General features: G+C 37.3%; 1 protein-coding gene across 6 annotated transcripts in view; it reads right to left on the reverse strand.

Moving 5' to 3' along the window:
* The window catches only part of Col28a1 (collagen type XXVIII alpha 1 chain), a 156988-nt gene that overhangs the window by 54961 nt on the left and 80776 nt on the right, over nucleotides 1-21251 (reverse strand). For 5 of the 6 annotated variants that reach the window (XM_015488243.2, XM_048785982.1, XM_048785983.1 and 2 more), the window contains 4 exons: nucleotides 19992-20060; nucleotides 19572-19640; nucleotides 3615-3683; nucleotides 1157-1225 (listed from right to left, as the gene is read on the reverse strand). In XM_015488243.2, coding sequence (XP_015343729.1) covers nucleotides 1157-1225; nucleotides 3615-3683; nucleotides 19572-19640; nucleotides 19992-20060 — 276 coding nt within the window. The remainder of the gene's footprint in view (nucleotides 1-1156; nucleotides 1226-3614; nucleotides 3684-19571; nucleotides 19641-19991; nucleotides 20061-21251) is intronic. The other variant, XM_048785979.1, reaches the window with a different exon arrangement.

Raw genomic sequence — 21251 nt, forward strand, 5'->3', positions numbered from 1 at the left:
TGTCTCTACACAGGAGTAGGTGGTTTAATTCCATCACAGGATTTTCACATTTATTATCTTAGGCCCCTGCTGTCTCCTGCTTACTAAGAAGTTCTGCTACTTGGAAGAGTCTGTTTTGAATGTTTCTACTTTTTTTAGAGTCAATCTCAATTATCAATTCTCAATTGCCCACTCGCAAAGTTTTTGCATGTTAATAAATAAAAGCCAATTTATTACAGGGAATGGGATAGTTAAAAAACAAAACCAATATGTTAGAAGAAGGAAGGGAATTGTTTGAAATTATCTAGTAACATGTAGACATCAAACTGTCTACTGAGACATGGGACACCCTAACAATACCCCCTTTCTAGATTGCCTTGTTGTTGCTGAGTAGAAATAAAGCAGAATACAAATGACCATGAATTCCAGTAACAAAGACTCAGGCCATCAGTGCACTGATTCTCACCCAGGCTACTCAGGAGGATCACCCAGAGAGTTTTAAAACCACAGCAGCCAGCCTGGTACAGTGGCCCACATGTGCCATCCAGTTACTCAGGAGGCCAAGGCAGGAGGATTATAAGTTTGAGTCCAGACTGGACAACACAGAAAGACCCTGTCTCAAAATCAAATTTAGAAAAGGACTGGGGATGTAGCTCAGTGCTGAGGTGCTTGCCTAGTATGCAGGAGACGCTGAGTTCAATCCCCAGTACTGCAAACAAGCAAACAAAGAACAGTACTCAATAGCTAGCCCCCCAGAGATTCAGATTTTAGTCTCCTAGTGTAGGATATCAATACTATTCAGAAAGCTCCCCCATGTGATTCCATTCATAGCTAAGACTGGAAAGTGCCCAACCAGGGAAGGAAGCTTACAGGTCAGGAAGGTGAGAGAGCTAGGGAACACAGAGCTGGCATGAAGTCTCCATTCAGCTCAGAAACCACAAAGAAGAAACCACCAGATTTTTCCACCAACCAATTTGATAATGTTAAGCCTCCATGAAACTATTGTGCTTATACCATTTCTACACTTCTGGATGATCTCTCTAAATACTAGATGCAATTTTAACTGCTAACCTGCATTAAATCCATTTCATAATAGCCACATTTTGCATTATCCACAGCCTCTTCTCATCGCCCTGTGGAGTTGAGCAAGGATTCCAGCACAATCACATTCACTTACTTTAATTCCTTGTGATCCATAGCCAGGGGGACCAGGGGGGCCAGGCAAACCTTTTTGCCCAATATCACCCTGTGAGAAAATGGAGAGAAACTGAAAATAAAGTGTAAGAAGATTGAGGGAGAAAAAATTGTAAATATTACTGCTCTCAGCTTAAATTCTTTCTTTAGCCTAATTAGGAGCTTCTTGCTATCCATAAGCTATTTTATATTTTATTTAAAGCAGTGTTGTTCTAAATATTTTTAGGCTACTCAAATGGTTTGCAAACAAAATCTTACATGTAATCCAAATATAAATAAAGAGGTAAAGGCAGAGCTGAGAGGAGTAGACAGAAGGAGAGGCCCTGCTTGGCTCCTCTGCCCCACACCAAATCTGACAACCACTGATGCAGGATTCTGTGGGACCTGTGACATGTTATTCTGCTTCAATATGGCGCTAAAGGTTTAGTGAATGTTGATGTGGGCCCGTATTCAACTTTCTATGAAAACATGAGATAGTAAGTAAGTGCAGCATTTCCCAGGGTATATTCATAAGATGACCCCATGTTTTCTGAGGAAAGACTCTTTAATGGTGGAGTCAGATTAGAAAACACTATGTGCCTCCCCATGGAAATCTCCAGTGCCCATTAATACAGCCATGCAGCCCTTAAGGATGGGGATATGATCTGACAAATGCATAGTGACTGTTTCTTGTACAAACATCACAATGTACTTATACAAATTAAGATGGCTGTGACATCACTAGGCATTACACCTACCCTCATATGTGCAGTATGATCTGGGCCAAAAGGTTGTTATATGGCACATATATGAAAGGTTCAAAGAAGTCTCCTAATAGGGATTATCTTTGTTTATCTCAGAAACTCCTATATTAACATTGAATAGAACAAACTCTGAGAAATTGTGGGTTAATATACATTACCATATAAGTCAGTCTTTTTCATTTCAATATGAAAAAAAGTTTATTTTATTTGATTACTTCCTCATTGCAAAACTATTTAAGACCAGAAATGAAGATGACAATAAGGAGATAAGTGGATCCATATTCTCATCACCCAGTGAGATAATGATTTTTAACATCTGGGGGTGGGGGATGGTAGGGGATCTTTATATATAAAGGGATCTATTAGGGCTCAAAAATAGCTTGCTGCCACATGGAGTTAATAGACAAATAAGGGATAAATTGCAATCCTGGTAATTCTGGGATTCTCAGTAAAATCTTTGACTCAGAAAGTCTTTTTTTCTGATCATGGGGTTCATATTCACTCTGTACATTTGGGGTGTGCATATATCTATTTGAAATTTGAATCTATGATGACAGTTCATTGATACCTATTTTCCCTATGAACATGTCTGATACTTCTCACCTCATTTTTTTGAACAAATCAAAAACATTTCCTAAATAAATGAATAAACAAAACAGTTTTCCAAACTCTATGAAAACATATTGACATTTTGAATCAGATGATTATTATGAAAAGCCATCCTGTTCATCGTAGGATATTTAGCAGTGTTCTTGGGCCCTACCCACTAAATTCTAGTAGCACCCCGAGCTGTGACAGCCCAAATGTCCTTCTGGAGGTCAGGGGGAAGGACAAAATCTCCCCCACTGAGAAATACTGGATTAAAAGAATAAAAGGATGAATTATCATAAAATTGGAGGAGAAAAAGAAGGAGACATAAAAATAAGGGCAAAGGGGACAAAGGAAGTTCTTGCCTTCTATGGGGACAATAAATCTAGATCCTTGCACCCAGGCTCTGACCAAGCGAATGTGGCATATGACACAGTAGATACATGAGCCCCTGAGTGACCTGCTGAAAGGCCACCTGAAGCACCTCTGGCCAAAGCAAAGACATGCTTCTTGATGACAGCACAGCCTATACGAAACCTAGAAATATTCTGAGCTCTTGGCAACTACCTAAGGGAGGCCGCTTTCTAATTTCTTTTGAGGAAGCACATGGCTTTATAAATTTAAATGGTCCATTTTACTGAAAGTTCATATGATGTGAAAAAATAAGACTTTTCATAGGTAACCAAGGAAAGAACAAGTCAACACCAACACAAACACGTACTTTGAAGTTGCTGTTCACTTGTTTGGCATTGATGGCACAGGTACAGGGTGGGTATCCCTTATCTGAAATGCTTGGGACCAGAAGTGTTTCAGATTTGGGGGAATTTTTGAGATCTTTTTACATATATATACTGAGACCTTTTGTGTATGGTATCCAAATATAAGTACAAAACTCATTTATGTTTCATATGCACTTTATACATATAGCTGGGCATAATTTTAGGCCGAGGTTTTGACTGCCTCACATCACATGAGGTCAGATGTTGAACTATCCTGTTGGTGTTCAAAAGTTTTGGAAGTTGGAGCACTTCAGATTCTTGACTTTTTAGATTTTTAGGGATGCTCAACCTGCATCTGACTCTCACATAGAGCACAGACCTGAGCACTCACCTTTGGCCCTTGGGTTCCTATTCCCCGAGGCCCGACAGGACCTGGAGGGCCTCTAACTCCAGGCTCTCCCTGAAAAGACAAAATGAATGGTGAGTTATTGGTTTAAAAATGTTTAGGGTATATCTCATGTTAAATATGCATTTTCAAAAATATATTTAAACATTTTTATAAACACCTGAATTTCACTAAGATATTGAGCCCGTTTCTCCTACATCGCTTTCCTATTTTGACTCTATGTGTTATCTCCTTTTGTTTAATTTCTCTTTTGTTCCACATTTTTTATTGGTGCATTATGATTGTACATACTGATAGGATTTGTTGTTACACAGTCATACATGCACAAAATATAATAATATAACTTGGCCAATATCACTCCCCAACACACATCCCGCCACTTTCCCTTTGGTCCCTTTCCTTTACTGATCTCCCTTTGATTTTCATGAGATCCACCCCCATCTTTCTTTTCCTTTTCCGATCTAGCTTTCTCATATGAGAAGAAACATACGACCCTTGACCTTCTGAGTTTGACTTCTTTTTCTTAACAGAATGATCTCTACTTCCATCTGTTTTCCTGCAAATGACATAATTTCACTTTTTTATGGCTGAATAAAACTCCATGCGTATGTGTATGTGTGTGTGTGTATATGTATGTATATGTATGTATATGTATATATCACATTTTCTTCATCCATTGTCCATTGATGGATACCTAGGCTGATTCCATAGTTTGTCTATTGTGGAATCGTGCTGCTGTAACATGGGTATGCATGTATCACTATAGAATGATGACTTCAATTCTTCAGGTCAAAGGCTGAGGAGTGGTATAGCTGGGTTATGGTGATTCCATGCCTAGTCTTTTCAGAAAACTCCATACTGACTTCCATAGTGGTTGTACTAATTTACAATTCCACCAACAACACAAAATTGTTTCTTTTCCTCTATATCTTCTCCAGCATTTAGTATTTGTATTCTTGATGACTGCCAGTCTGACTAAAGTGAGATGAAATCTCAGCATAGTCATATGGAAAAATAAAAGACCCAGAATAGTAAAAACAATGCTAAGCAGGAAGTGTGAATCAGGCGGTATAGCGATACCAGACTTCAAACTATACTATAGAGCAATAGTAACAAAAACAGCATGGTACTGGTACCAAAACAGGCGGGTGGACCAATGGTACAGAATAGAGGACACAGAAACCAATCACAAAACTACAACTATCTTATTTTTGATAAAGGGGCTAAAAGCATGCAATGGAGGAAGGATAGCATCTTCAACAAATGGTGCTGGGAAAACTGGAAATCCATATGCAACAAAATGAAACTGAATCCCCTTCTCTCGCCATGCACAAAAGTTAACTCAAAATGGATCAAGGAGCTTGATATCAAATCAGAGACACGGCGTCTGATAGAAGAAAAAGTTGGCTACGATCTACATACTGTGGGGTTGGGCTCCAAATTCCTCAATAGGACACCCATAGCACAAGAGTTAATAACTAGAATCAACAAATGGGACTTACTCAAACTAAAAAGTTTTTTCTCAGCAAAAGAAACAATAAGAGAGGTAAATAGGGAGCCTACATCCTGGGAACAAATATTTACTCCTCACACTTCAGATAGAGCCCTAACATCCAGAGTATACAAAGAACTCAAAAAATTAGACAATAAGATAACAAATAACCCAATCAACAAATGGGCCAAGGACCTGAACAGACACTTCTCAGAGGAGGACATACAGTCAATCAACAAGTACATGAAAAAATGCTCACCATCTCTAGCTGTCAGAGAAATGCAAATCAAAACCACCCTAAGATACCATCTCACTCCAGTAAGATTGGCAGCCATTATGAAGTCAAACAACAACAAGTGCTGGCGAGGATGTGGGGAAAAGGGTACACTTGTACATTGCTGGTGGGACTGCAAATTGGTGCAGCCAATTTGGAAAGCAGTATGGAGATTTCTTGGAAAGCTGGGAATGGAGCCACCATTTGACCCAGCTATTCCCCTTCTCGGTCTATTCCCTAAAGACCTAAAAAGAGCATGCTACAGGGACACTGCTACATCGATGTTCATAGCAGCACAATTCACAATAGCAAGACTGTGGAACCAACCTAGATGCCCTTCAATAGACGAATGGATAAAAAAAATGTGGCATTTATACACAATGGAGTATTACTCTGCATTAAAAAATGACAAAATCATAGAATTTGCAGGGAAATGGATGGCATTAGAGCAGATTATGCTAAGTGAAGCTAGCCAATCCCTAAAAAACAAATGCCAAATGTCTTCTTTGATATAAGGAGAGTAACTAAGAACAGAGTAGGGACGAAGAGCATGAGAAGAAGATTAACATTAAACAGGGATGAGAGGTGGGAGGGAAAGGGAGAGAGAAGGGAAATTGCATGGAAATGGAAGGAGACCCTCAGGGTTATACAAAATTACATACAAGAGGAAGTGAGGGGAAAGGGAAAAATAATACAAGAGGGAGAAATGAATGACAGTAGAGGGGGTAGAGAGAGAAGAGGGGAGGGGAGGGGAGGGGGGATAGTAGAGGATAGGAAAGGCAGCAGAATACAACAGACACTAGTATGGCAATATGTAAATCAATGGATGTGTAACTGATGTGATTCTGCAATCTGTATATGGGGTAAAAATGGGAGTTCATAACCCACTTGAATCAAAGTGTGAAATATGATATATCAAGAACTATGTAATGTTTTGAACAACCAACAATAAAAATTAAAAAAAATAAATAAAATAAAATACTTGGGAATCAACTTACTGAAAGAGGTGAAAGAACTCTTTAACAAAAACTAGAGAATGTAAAGGAAGAAATTAAAGAAGACCTTAGAAGATGGAAAGATCTCCCTTGTTCTTGGATAGGCAGAACTAATATTGTCAAAATGACCATACTACTAAAAGCACTATACAGGTTTAATGCAATTCCAATCAAAATCCCAATGAAATTCCTCATAGAATTAGAAAAAGCAGTCATGAAATTTATTTGGAAAAATAAGAGACCCAGAAGAGCTAAAGCAATCCTTAGCAGGAAGAGTCAAGCAGGTGGCATTACTATGCCAGACCTCAAACTATACTACAGAGCAATAGTAACAAAAACACCATGGTATAGGCACCAAAAGAGACTGACGGAGCAATGGTACAGAATAGAGGACACAGAGACTAACCCACATAATTATAGTTATCTTATATTACACAAAGGCACCAAAAACATACATTAGAGAAAAGATAGCCTCTTCAACAAATGGTGCTGGGAAAACTGGAAATCCATATGCAACAAAATGAAATTAAATCCCTATCTCTCACCATGCACAAAACTTAACTCAAAATGTATCAAAGACCTAGGAATTAAACCAGAGACACTATGTCTAATAGAGGAAAAAGTAGGCTCAAATCTTCATCATGTCGTATTAGGCCCCAACTTCCTTAATAAGACTCCTATAGCACAAGAATTAATATCAAGAATAAAAAATGGGATGGATTCAAACTAAAAAGCTTCTTCTTAGCAAAATAAACAATTAATGAGGTGAATAGAGAGCCTACATCTTGGGAGCCAATTGTTACCACATGTACATCAGATAGAACACTAATCTCTAGGGTATATAAAGAACTCAAAAATCTTAACACCAAAAAAACAAATAACCCAATCAATAAATGAGTCAAGAAACTGAACAGACACTTCTCAGAAGAAGATTTACAATCAATCAACAAATATATGAAAAAATGTTCAACATCTCTAGCAATTAGAGAAATGCAAATCAAAATTAAGATTTCATCTCATTCCTGTCAAAATAACAGCTATTAAGAATACAAACAACAATAAGTGCTGGTGAGGATGTGGGGGAAAAGGCACACTCATACACTGCTGGTGGGACTGCAAATTGGTACAGCCATTATGGAAAGCAGTATGGAGAATCCTTGAAAACTTGGAATGGAACCACCATTTGACCCACCAATCCCACTCCTTGGTCTCTACCCCAAAGGACTTAAAAACAGCATACTGCAGGGACACAGCCACATCAATATTTATAGTAGCACAATTCACAATAGCTAAACTGTGGAACCAACCTAGATGCCCTTCAATAGATGAATGGATAAAGAAAATGTAGTCTATATACACAATGTAATATTATTCACCATTAAAAGAGAATAAAATCATGGCATTTTCAGGTAAATGGATGAAGTTGGAGAATATAATGCTAAGTGAAATTAGTCAATCCCCCAAACCAAATGCCCAGTTATTTCTCTGATTTAAGGGTGCTGATTCATAATATGCTGTGTGGGCGGGGATGGGCGAATTAAATGAACTCTAGATAGGACAAAGGGGAAAAGAGGAGGGAGGGGAATGGAGTGGGAATAAGGTAGGAAAGATGGTGGAATGTGAGGGTCACCATTATCCTAAGTACAAGTATGAAGACATGAAGGATGTGACATTACTTTGTGTACAACCAGATATATGAAAAATTGGGCTCTATATGTGTAATATGAATTGTAATGCATTCTGTTGTCATATATAATAAATTTAATTCTGTTTTAAAAAGGCTGCCTTTTCTTCAATGTATATTTTTGACACCTTTGTCAAGGATGATATGCCTATAGATGTGTGGATTTGTCTCTGTGTCTTCTATTCTGTACCATGGGTCTATATGTCTGTTTTTATGCCAACACCATGCAGTTTTTGTTACTATCACTCTGTTCCCTTTTTTTTTTTTCATTTCTTATTGCCGTTTGTACAATATTTAAAGCAACTAATAAAGATTCACTTTAAGTCAATCAAGTTAATTAACTTCTTGGCAACATTAATTATGTACTTTTTTCAGAACTCCCTTTTCTAGATTTTGGGAAAGTAATTACTGCTATTGTGAACAGAGGACAAAAGAGCACACGAGAATACAAAGCAGCCATTAGGAGACATAACCACAGCCTGAACTAGTTCCTGTTACTGTTTTAAGCAACAGAAATTATGCTATTGGATTTAGGGATTGGCTCTATGGTATTTGTGCCCTAGGGAGATTATGACCACAGTGTACATTCTATGCCTTTTCTGTTTCTCCAAGGTGTGGCAGTTTCATTAGGGAAAACTACCAGTGTTACCAGAAAAGTGATGAGATCCAATAAACATAGTTCAGGCCCTGTGCTTAGGGTCTCCCTGAAATGCTAACAAAGGAAAGAAGCAGAGACATAAAAGCCTCTTCATTAATCACCTTCTCTATGCCTAAAATTATGCTAGGCATGTCCATGTATGTTATTTCATATTAGTTAGTATCCACAACAACCCTGATTACAATGATGATTAGTCTACCCAACCCAGTGAATTTATCAGATATGAGGAGATAAAATCTACATTTCATAGGAATAAGAATGATGTGGTGCAAGGCATGAGACTGTTCCTATCACCTTGTCTAACATGGAGTAGGCACTTGGAGCAGCTCACTTTGCTACCCTGCTTTATTCAGGAGAAAATCAAAGTTTACCCAGTTCTGCATAACTATTAAAAAGCTGGGCTAGATGATATGGAGAAGCAGAAACCCTCACAAGAGCTAGCACAGCTCCTTGAGAGCAGTTTGACAATTTCTTTAAAAGTTCAATATATATTTACCACATGATACAGCAATCTCACTTCTAGGCATATATCCAAGGAAAATAAAAACACATGTCCATATAGAGTCCTTCAAATGAATGATCTTAGCAGCATTATTCAGAGTAGCTCAAAATTGGAAACAACCTAATGCCATTAGCTAGCAAATGGATAGAGAATGTGGTAAGGCACGAACTATAGATTTACTCTAGAATGTGAAATATGCCTCAATAAAGTTACAAAGAAAAAAATAGGAGAACCAGAGCCAGACTTTGCATCTCTATTTTCCAAGATCTATGCCTTTCCAAAATACTTCTAGATTAAATCAAAAGAATGAGGGTTACTTTAAAACCACACTTTATTATTGACTTAACTGTCTAAATCTCTTCTTTCATAATTATGTACTTCTCTTTTGCCAACGGGCAAATGATTCTGGTCTCCTATCTCCATCCCTTCCACTCAGTGCTTGGGTTCGTATGAGGCTCCAGGTACTAATTGTTTCTCTAACACTTCTCTCCTATGGACTCTCAAATTCCTCCCTGTTTAAATGGTCATTCCCACATGGAGCTGTATGTCTATGATCTCTTCTTTCTTGAGTAGCTCTGAAATGTTTTAAAGGCAGTATCTGTATGTTCACTGTGTGATGCCTCCAATGACACCTGGCTGATTCACAGACTTTGATATCTCCTAAAAGAGACAGATCTTTTCTCTTCCAAGCATTCTGACCCACCCTAACAAAACAGAACATGAGTGAATGCCGTTAAATAGATTTTACCTAGAATTAATAAATGTTTTATCCAAAATAATTCTTCAGTCCAACCCCATCCCAAACAGGATGGCTCTCTCTGCTTTGTTCCTGCTCTCCTCTGACCTTCCAGGGTGTGGTTTAGAGCTTAGAAAGGGTATAGCTGGACACCTTGTGCCTCCTGAAGAATATACAGCTCCACCTATGTATAGCCTGGCCAAGAAAAACTAGACGGGGATCAGAGCCCGCCTCCAGATCTCCTAGTTTGCAAAAGTATACAGAAGACAGAGAAACACATTAAACAACACCACAACATACCATCAGCGAAATCCCCAAATACAAATAACACATCCACAAAGACAGTGCAAGGGAAAAAATGAGGGAGGAGCAAACCAGGATTACAAGAGACTTCAGAGACAGCTCAATCAAATGCAATGTGTGGACATCAAGTGGATCCTAGTTCAAACAAATAAATATAACAAATTTCTGAGATAAGCTGGAAAAATTGCATGCTCGATATTTGGTATAATAAGGAATTAATTTTTTAGGTTTGATAATGTTTCTGTAGTTATGTTTGAAATGGAGTCATTCTGTATCAGAGACAGATACCAAAGCTTTAGATGGATGATGTCAGGGGATTGCCTCAGAATAATGTGTTAGAGAAGGAGTGAGGAATCCAGATAAAGCAAGATGGACTACATGTTGAAAATTGTTGAACTGTGATGACTAAATGAAAGTTCATCTCATTTATCTTTCTACTTTTGTATATACTTGATAATTTTTATAATAGAATTCTTCAAGTAACATTTTTTAAAAGCCATGAACAACATCCAACAAAAATCTCAGCAATAAGCATGACCAAGTACTACTATAATATTTACCCTTAAAAAGGAGAAGAATACAAGATTTTAAAGATTTTTTTAAATGGCCATAGGAGAGGAACACTCAGGTAGATTAACATTATTGGTAAAACTTATATGTATGCCATGTACTCTTGGTATGTGCTAAATGTTACCTAATTTTTAAAAAACTAAGGATATAGAAAGAAGGCAGGGATTTTTTCTTAGAAAGTAAAATTTAAGAATTTAACACTCTTATTATTCAATTTATGAAAAATTTGATGATTTTAGTTAAAACCTCCTATTTGATTAGTTTAACCATATTAAAACATAACACACAGAGAGATAAGAAACCGAGTGGGAAAAACAGTTGAAATGAATTATGAGTATACCTAGACCAAACCTGCCAGTGCCAGTGTTACTCACTTTCTCTTCATATTCTCTTATTCTCACTCCACATTAGGGTTATCTGAAGGTTAACTGCAGTAAGGCAGCTGACCCTGAAGATGCTTTATTGCCCTTTCTGACCTGCAGCTGCAACCAATGAGCTCAAAGATGTGACTCTGTCATCTGTGGAATTTCAGGGTGCTCCTCACACAATTGCCTAGCCTCATCCATATAATTGTAGACAAATAGCTATGTTTCATCTATCAAAATAATCTTTTGTATATTTCAATCTATAAAAATTTAATATGGTATTCACCTATTCTTTTATGAAACTGACAGACTTACATCAAGGCTTAACAGTCGTGCAGATGCTAGAGTTGTTCTACAATGTATATGTACCATACTCTCAATTGAGTATCAGGCACTTAATGGACTGCAAGTACACAGAGATAGTGGCTCTCCATATAGTGGGCACTTGGAAAATGTGTCAAGTCTCTTGTTTCACAGGCCATGAGTTCATGTTAGGTTGTGAAACCTGACGAATGTAAGCAAGAAGACTGCGTGCAAGTGTCTTTGCCGCTTGATAGCACCTTTGGGGCCTAATCAGAAGTGTGTTTACCTGTGATATTTTCAGATATGCACTTTGTTGTCAGTATTCAGAGTGACATTCTCAAGTAAAGGAAATTACAATAGGTTCTTGCATGGATTTAGCTTCCCGTGTAACGTCTGAGGGTTGTTGGAGCCTGCAGAGGGAGCCCTTGTACCAGGAGTTAATGGACAGAACTGAGCAAATTCTGGAGTTTCCATTTGTAACTACATCCATCAAGTCCATAGGACTACAGCCTAAGTTCCACTGCTATCTGTCTTCACTTCCTTAAGAAAAGAATAACTGTTTAGATGGCCTTGCACTTCCTCTGGGCTCACAAAATGACTCAAGATGGGAGAGATTCCTCTCATTTTCACTTGAAATGGGCAGGTTTAAGATTATCTGCAGTACTTCTTTATGTGAATGAATCAGTGAAGGTCTTACCTAGATCATAACTTTGAAGAATGGTTAATTTTAAGTCCTTTAAAAACATACAAATTTTTATGATGTTATAATAAGATATATCAAAACCTTCACCTTTAAAAAAAAAAAAGAAAAAGAAATCAGGCACACTATCACATGCACCTTCTCATTAGCAAATCCCTGCTTTGGTTAATATTGAAACTATAATTATAAATAATAATGAACAGGTATTAAGTTTATTACACAGCAAGTATTCATCATTTATTATCTCAGCTGATCCTATTAATATCAAATTATTCCATTTTATAGGTAAGGAAACTGAGGCTACATAGGGTACATAAACTGTCCAAACTCATGCCACCTGACACAAGTCAAGTCCAGGTACAATACCAAGCCCATTTACAATTTTAATATTGGCTAGAACTAGATGGAAGAGGCTAACTTCTCCATAGATTTTCTTCCAGCTGCCATTTAATGCAAAGACCACACCAATGTGATTGTGAAAGTCTTTTTCCTACATTAAGTCAATTGTATGCTCAAGAAGTAGACATCCTGGATTATAAAAATTCATCTGGGATTATATGAGGCCCATAACACCTGAACAAACACCAGCTGCCTCAGGCTTCCCTTTACATATTCCCTCCACTGCCATTCCTTAATTCTGTGGTTTACCCCAAGGTTTTCATTGGTCTAATTCCGGGCATCCTACCTACACAAATTCTTAATCTCTCTTTTCATCCATCCTACAATGTGCTTGATTTGGCAGAGTGAAGCATAGGTGAATACTTCTAACTATAACGCTTTCATATATTAGACTTCATTTAAAAAGTCTCATATACATTATTCTATTACTTTCTCAGAATAACCCTGTGAAGTAGACATTATTGTCCCCAATCACAGATGAGGATGCTGAATCTCAGGGAGATTCAAAGACTTGCTGAGGTCACACAGCAAATAAGTGGCAGAGGTTTCAGGGCAGAGCAATGATAAGAAAATAACCCATTATTATATCCTACATATTTTATAAAAATTTAAATATAATATTTGGGGAAATAATTAGCCCATTAAACTATTTCCCCCTACCCTAAAACACACACATATTAACAAAGCTTTAGTCATTATCTCTTCCTTTGTTTGTGCCAGTTAAATCCAGGACACTCTTTGAGAGGACTGTGAAAGCAAATTACAGTTGTTCACAAAGAGATTTCATGCTTTTTCACTTTGGGGACAATAAAAACAAAATGAAATTCACTGTAAAAAAAAATCACTCTTAAGAATTTTTCAAAGAATGGTACTCTGAAGATTCCACTAAGTGGTGAAGCCAAGGAGTGACTGAGTTTTAAAATAAGGTAGGAGACGTCAAAGTGATAATTAACATCTGCTTGATGTTCTTTCTTTTTGGCTTTTAAATAAAATTAAGTTATAACTACTAAGTCCTCAACTTCCACAAACATAAATACCACTCTGGAATGAATTATGTAATTCAGCATATGTCACAGTTTAGTAACTCTTGAATACCTCCCTGTGGCTGCCAGAATTGGCAATGGAAAATTTAGAGGTTTTATTCTAAGTTTATAGACATAACCCAGGTCCTGGCCATGAGCATTGACTAATGACTGCCTGCTGTCATATCACCTGGTCATTTCTCCTGACAGGCTTTGATATAAAGAGGGAAACAGTGACAATTACCAGCATGATTATTATGGGAATGAAGAAATAATTAAGAAGATGCTAGAAAACACAGTATTCAAATTGCTATCAGGTTTCCTTTGGTATCTTCCCAACTTTAAATTTTAAAGTATTTAAAATAATTTCAAGTCTTCAAATCAATTTCTCTCCTAGAACTTTATAATATTCACCCAAAATAGTCCATATCTACTAGTCCCTGATAATTTTAAAACTTGCTAAAGGTTTTTGGGTATTTGTTTTTTATTGTTTCTTCATTTTCTCAAAATCAACTCATGATTGTCCTGTGCCAAGAATCTCACTGGAGAAAGTCTTTCTCATTTAGTTAAGTTAGAAACACTGGTAGTGCTCCCAGTGAAAAGAGAAGAGAATGCTCTCTGGTACTCATTCTCAACATAATTTTCCACTGGGGGCAAGTTTCTGCAGACTGCATTATTAAAAACAAAAATGTGTTTAACAGGATGTGGGCAGTGAATGTTCAGAGAATTTAATGTGCATCTTCAGGACTACAGGGAAAGGATGCAGGTACTCTTGAGAAAAAAAAATGGAGTGTAGGGAAATAGCAAGAAGAGACTAAATGAACACTGAAAGTCATAAGGTAACCTCGAGTGAGCTCAGACTCCAGGCATTGTGCATAGAGCTGAATCAGGGAGTAACCTTGAAAAGTCACCTAGTCAAGTTTTCCTGGTCTTGAATTTGACCTCTTCTGAAACCTATGGGTCAAATTGCCTGACATTCAAACTTTATATGGCTCTGTTTTTAATTAGCCCTCTTTTGAAATAATGGGTCTGGCCTGTAGCAATTTTGCAGGCATATTAGAGGGAGGTGGGTTTCAAGTCCACTTGGAGTTACAGACCCTTAACTTTGTTATCATTAAGCCAGCCTTCTTTGTCAGGCCTGTTCAAAATGGAGTTCCTTGTCCAGTCCATGTCTGCCAGTGGAATCCACAAATTCCTAATGCATCTGTGTGAATCGGTCCTCTGTTCGATCACTGCCTGTTGGTGGTGTGCACATATGTGAGCCATTGCAGAGAACAGAGGGGCGATTCAGACACTGGGAACATTTTTAGAATAATGACACTCAGTGGAATTTTCACATGGACTTGCATTTTAATTTATGACTATGGGCCACTTTTGTTAAATAAAGCATGTATTTACAATATTCAAACATTTAAAGTTTTTGAAAAATGTTTAACTCTTTTGGGTTTGAGTGTATGCTTATAAGGCTTATGTAATACAGATTTTGACCATGGAAAAGCTAGGATAGAAAGGAAAACAATCCATCTGTATGAAGTTGAGATGGTTAGAAGATGGACTGCATTAGAGATTGAGCATCTGTGGTTCAGGGTAAGTCATTCCCTCTGCTTTGACTTATTCACCCATTCAGTCTCTCATTCATTCATCATATTCATGGTCTACCTCTCATACACAAAACCTAGTATCCAAAATGTTAAAAGGGGCAAGTTGCTCAACCTTCTTGGTCTTGATTTCCTTATCTATAAAATAGGGGAGTTGTTACAAATACCATGATGTTTTGGAAACATTTAGGTAATATGTGATAATTATAATAATAATTCAAAAAAACAACAATCCAGTGAGTCTTTTCTATCCACAGATGTTATTCTAAGCATTTGATGGTTAAAAATTCCTTGGAAGGCCCCCAAATCCGGACTAGATTTAAAGACTGGCCTAAGATAAACCATTCCAGAGCTTTAGGGGAAGGCATAACTTTCCCTATGATGAGTTAGGACACTGACAGGGCTGAAAGAACTGAGAGAACACCAGGGAGGTTTCTGTACTTCAGGAGCTCAGGAGAGACAGCCTGATAGTCCACTTTTATAAGGGCCAGAAACAAACTCTTAGGCTCAGACACAGAAAATCGGCCCTTGGGCTACAAGTATCTCTCGGACCTTTGGGGTGACAATTCAAGAGCCAAGAATTATCTACAGCTTCTGAAAAGGACATGAGATGTCATGATTGTTCTTAAATCATCGGGAGTCCTCCTAACATCTCCAGGACTCCAGTGAAGAAATGCAGAATGTGATGGGTGCAATCTCCAAACTAGCCTTCCCCACCAGGAGTGTGCATTCAGACACAGGACACTGGATGAACACTTCCCACTTAACAGGAAACCAACTGTCAGTTCCTCTTCCCAGCGTATTTTGCAAGTCGATTTTAAAATTACATCTACCCTATCCTTGAAAGTTCTTACTAGAAATTTTGAAATATCTCAGAAGGTCTTGTCAAAATTTGAATTAAATTCAAGGTAAAAGGACTGTAACCACCAATGCTGTAAAAAAATTTTCCACGTGGGAAAAGCCGTAGAGTACCACAAGAGTGCTAGATGTCAGGGTTTGCATTTTATATGTTTTAAAACATAAAAACTCTGATTCTAATGCCTGTATCATATGCTAAACACATGTGACCTTAACTAAATATCACAAAAACCCACCATAAATTAATCGTCAACCTTAATAGCTTCCTTATTTCAAAACACATTTGTTTTGCAAGCTAATGCCTTAAGGCCAAAATTTTAAGGTAACTACACAGAGTTTAAATGAAAAACATACCAGGATATACATACCTATATAATCTCTCTTTCCCTTTTGCTCTCCCTTTCCAACACACTTAGTTTCTCTGTCATTTTAACTCAAAATGGAAGGAGAGAAACTTGGCACACATTTGAATTCTCAGTTTTTCACCGTCATTGACTATATTTGCTATTTTGAGACTCACCTCCACTTTATCAGAGGAACATAGCTAGCTGGAATTAGATTTTTCAAAATTTCTTCCATTCTTTACCGTGTGAGTGTGTGTGTGTGTGTGTGTGTGTGTTTCCAAATGTTTTCTTCAGAAGAAAGGCCACAAGGCCTCTGTTAAAAAAAAAGAAGAAGAAGAAGAGATGATGATTTTGGAAGTTATTTAAGCTGATACATGCTTTTAGAATTTCCTTCAAGTTCATGATCCAAGTTCCTAAGTTTCAAGACCAATTCACTCCCCTAACACCTCCTGTGGCTGGGTGTGTCTAGGTTATCATACTTTCCACAGGAAGAGATAAGAGGTAACGGAGAGAAGGGAAAGTACCTCTGAGGGAGGCAGGGAACAGAGAGGCAAGTCCTGGCTAATGCTCCCTCTGTCCCTTCTACCCACAATTGGAAGCCAGTGGAAGTTAATGCTTCCGCTCAGCCTTCCTTATGGGCTAACAAAGGCAAGAGAGTCTCACTCATGACACACTTTCTGGGGATACATTGAGTCTTTCAAAAAAAAAAATAGAAAGGCAGGATGACGTCTAGCAAGGAACACCTTTTTTCTTGGTGTTTTAAAATAAAGATATACATGAAAAGCAAATATGGGAAGCTTTTAGAGGGAACTGCATATGAAATCATTCAGCAAATGTTTTGGTCTGTATCTTAAATAATCAGAGTGGAATATTCACAAGAATCCAAATTTTAAATGTTCTTCATCAGTGCTTAAGTACTTTCCTTTATTACTAATACTAAATGTAATGCACTAACATAATAGTACAATTTAATATAACGTAATATATCCTTACATAAAACATTCAAAATCTACTCCATGAAAATGTAAATGATCACCGGTTTCAATTGGAATACAAACACAGTCCAGTATGTGTTTAATATTTTATTTTGTGTCTTATTTTAAATAAGAATAAGCTTCTACTTCACTACAGAAGTACTCAGTATAAAAAAGTTTTTATCGATGTTTCACTCTCAGCAGAAAATAACAAAGTTATTTTACCTATTTGTGATTTTACCTATTGCATTTCTCTATTAAAGTTTTAAAAATATTTTTTAGTTGTAAATGGACACAATATCTTTGTTTTATTAATTTATATGTGGTGCTAAGGATCAAACCCAGTGCCTCACATGTGCTAGGCAAGTACTCTACCACTGAGCTACAACCTTAGCCCTCTATTAAAGGCTTTTTTTTTTTTTAACATTTTGATTGCTACTATACCTTAAAGAAAAAAAATAGTATCTTAATACCTAAATTCAGTATAATCTACTGAAAATGTCAAGGCTTGTTCAAGGATCTGAGTTAGTCCTAAGTCAGGCCAAGCTGGAACATTGAACAAACCATGTCCCGTTTGTCCTCTGTCTGTGGTTCATATTGTACTTTCACATACATCCTCTCACTGGACTCTCATAATTAACTCAAGAAACAGAAATGGAGCAAGTGTTACGATCTCCTTTAGAGATGATGTTTAGTGTCATGGGTCTCCAATTTTTTATTCCAGCTGGGACAGGGGAATAGCTCCATTGTCACCAGCTCCATTTAAAGGAGCAGTATCTCTAAGTGCTGTAGCAGAGAGGAAAAAGAAAAAGACCGTCATGGAACATATATAATATCTTCTCTCTCAAGAGACTTAGAAGCATGAAAAAAACTAAGTGAGTAATTATATTGGGGGAAAAGTTCTCTTTTTGGAATGATACTGATCATTCATTCATTTTCCATTCATTCGACAGATCATAGGGCTCCTAATGGGTGGCATGTTTAGTTCTGCCAGGAAGTGAGGAGGGGGCAATACAAAGAGCCAGCCTTCAGGAAAACTTACATTCTCATGAAATATGCAAAGCAATAAATGAGCACAATCATTTCAGAAGGTGATTCATTCTACACAGGAAATACACAGAAGGGAGGAAAGTGATTTTTTGTATGCGTGATCAGAGAGGTGAGATTTGAGCTAAGACCTGAAGAAATGGCCATCCAACAGAGCCAAGGGCCCTAAGCTTGGAGGAGCTGCAACAGGGTAGGCCAGCATTGGCCAGACACAGGCAGAAGAGAGAAGTGGACAGAAGCTATGTCGGGGCCTGAAGAGCCTCTAAGGCCAGGGAAAGTGGTTGAAGTTTGTTCTAAGCACAAAGAAAGTCACCAAGTCATATCCCACAAGAAAGGAATGTGATCTTATTTGTGGTTTTAAAAGATTATTCTGCCTGCTAAGTTAGGAGGGCAGAGTTGAAAGAGGAAAGACCAGTGAAGAGGCCATGTTAGTAGCCCAGGCAAAAGATGGTGGTAGTCTGCCTGGTGGAAGAAGGAACAAAAGTCAAAATACATTCTGAAGCTAGACCTGGCAGCATTTGCCAAAGGACCAGATATGGAGGAAGAAGAGGGAAGGGAAGGGACCAAGGATAACTTATAGGTCTTCTAGCTTGAGCATGAGGCAGATGTAAATGCCTTTGATAGGGTTATGGGGGGAATAAAAGCCAAGGTTCTATTCTGGTTGTTAAGATAGAAATGTCTATAAGTTATCTAAGAGAAGACATCTGGTAAGAAACTAGATTCATGAGGCCTAAGCTTAAGGGAGTGAACTTAGAAATGTAAAAACCATCAGTACATGAGTAATGGTTAAAGACACAGGGCTGAGTGAAAGTTCCTAGGAAAGAGATGGCTAGAACAGTGAGAGGGACTCTGAATTAGACCCTGATCTAGGAACAGAAATAGGAAACAGCAAGGGAATGTGAGAATTGCTACCAGAAAAGCAGGAGAAAAAAACATACAATCTACAAGTTCATAATGGTGCAAGTGCCCCAGGAAGTCCATAGGTAAAGATAAATAACTTCATCAATTGCTTCAGACTACTCTGTTCTTCTGTTATGCTAAAATCACCTTCACCAAAGTCACGTACTTATAGGTGCATTTTTAGAAACTAGTATACTGCCTGCTAAAAAAAATCTCACCTTTGCTCCAGTGTCTCCCACTCCACGTAAACCCATTGGTCCGGGGGGTCCTGGTAATCCTCTAGGTCCCTGAGATAACATCAAAACGGGGGCAATGAGCATCTTTGTAAAATGCAATGCTCAGAAAAAACAGAGGAAAGAAGGGTAGGAGAATAATATTTTCAACATTACACAGTTTAACACTCTTTATTACATATTTTATAACACACTAGAAGAGAGTAGTTTGAATGTTTCCAACATGAAGAAATGATAAATGGTTAAAGAGACTGAAATACTAAACATCCTGACTTGATCATTGTACATTACGTACATGTATCAAATTATCATATTGTATTCCACAAATATGGACAATTATGTGTAAGTTTAAAATTAAAAAAATATATACAAATATAAAGAAAAAAGGGAAATATCCACACTTACAGCCACACCAGGATAGCCGTCGCCTTTGAGTCCTGGAGCACCCTTGGGTCCCTGAGGGCCTTGGGCACCCTAGGTAAATTTCAATACCAGGTGATATCATGAGGCTAAAGCATGAAACACCTGGCAAAACTTAAGCAACACCAACTCAATATACCAAAGAAATATTTGATGAGTGCAAAGGAATAATTTGAAAAATGTTAGGAGATAATCCTACCACATTCAGCAATTTGTTACCTCTTCAGAAGCCTTATCCACCTGAGCTCAGGGGGAAGAAGTACAGTTTGAATGTAGGGAATATATAGAAACCACTATAAAGTCCTCGATTGGAAACACAATTACCAGGAATTAGAAAATGGCTTGCGGGTAATAAATTTCAATTTTCAAAATAATAAATAGTATATCATAAATCTGGGAGGAACATAAAAAATTCAGTAAGCACAATGTGAGATAAGCAAAGTAAATTCATAGCAAAAATTTCAGGGTGGAATAGATAATTCTACACTCCTTGCTGTTGTGTTAAACCTATTGTCTTCATCGATGGTACCCAAATTACATGGGGGAATGAATAAACCCAAACGAAAACAAAAGGAGATTTTTTTTTTAAGTTATGAAAGGATGGGACACTGATAGTTTGTGGTTCACTATCTTTGGAACTAAGGAAAAGTTATAAATATTGCTTAATAGTGACAATCTCAGGCATCAAAACTTTGAGCAGCAGTCATTCACTTTCCATTCAGAGATTAGGGAGAGGTAATTTTTGTGTAATTGTAATTACACAAAATTTAATATGTAATTCTCTTACAAATAGAAATCCAAAAGATTTTTGACTAAAGTAAAATTGGGGAACAGGAAGGAAAAAATGAATCTTTTAGAAGATTTGTTAAATATAAAGTCTAATAAACCATGCCATTCAGTTACTGTGGCAACTCCTACAACCTTGTCAATCAAAGTAAACCACCCTTCCTGGTGCTGTTTTAAAATATGTGTTTTTTTACATTAGGAGAAAACTCTAAAAATAGGCAGACTTTATTTTCCTCAAACAGTAAAAATAAACAATACCCAAGAATTTTCTTTACATACAAGCAAATTCTGAGATCAAATTGGTACTACTCCAACCCAAAATGTTGTCCAAAAGTTAACTCTCTAAAATTTCCTAATTCTATGACTGAATGATTGGTTAGGGGAAGGAAAAATAGCACATACCTTTAAAGCAATGATAAATTTATTTTGAAACTATGCAACAGCTGTTTTCTCCTAGTA

The sequence above is a fragment of the Marmota marmota genome, unplaced genomic scaffold, assembly GCF_001458135.2.
Source record: "Marmota marmota marmota unplaced genomic scaffold, marMar, whole genome shotgun sequence".
NCBI classification, from domain to species: domain Eukaryota; kingdom Metazoa; phylum Chordata; class Mammalia; order Rodentia; family Sciuridae; genus Marmota; species Marmota marmota.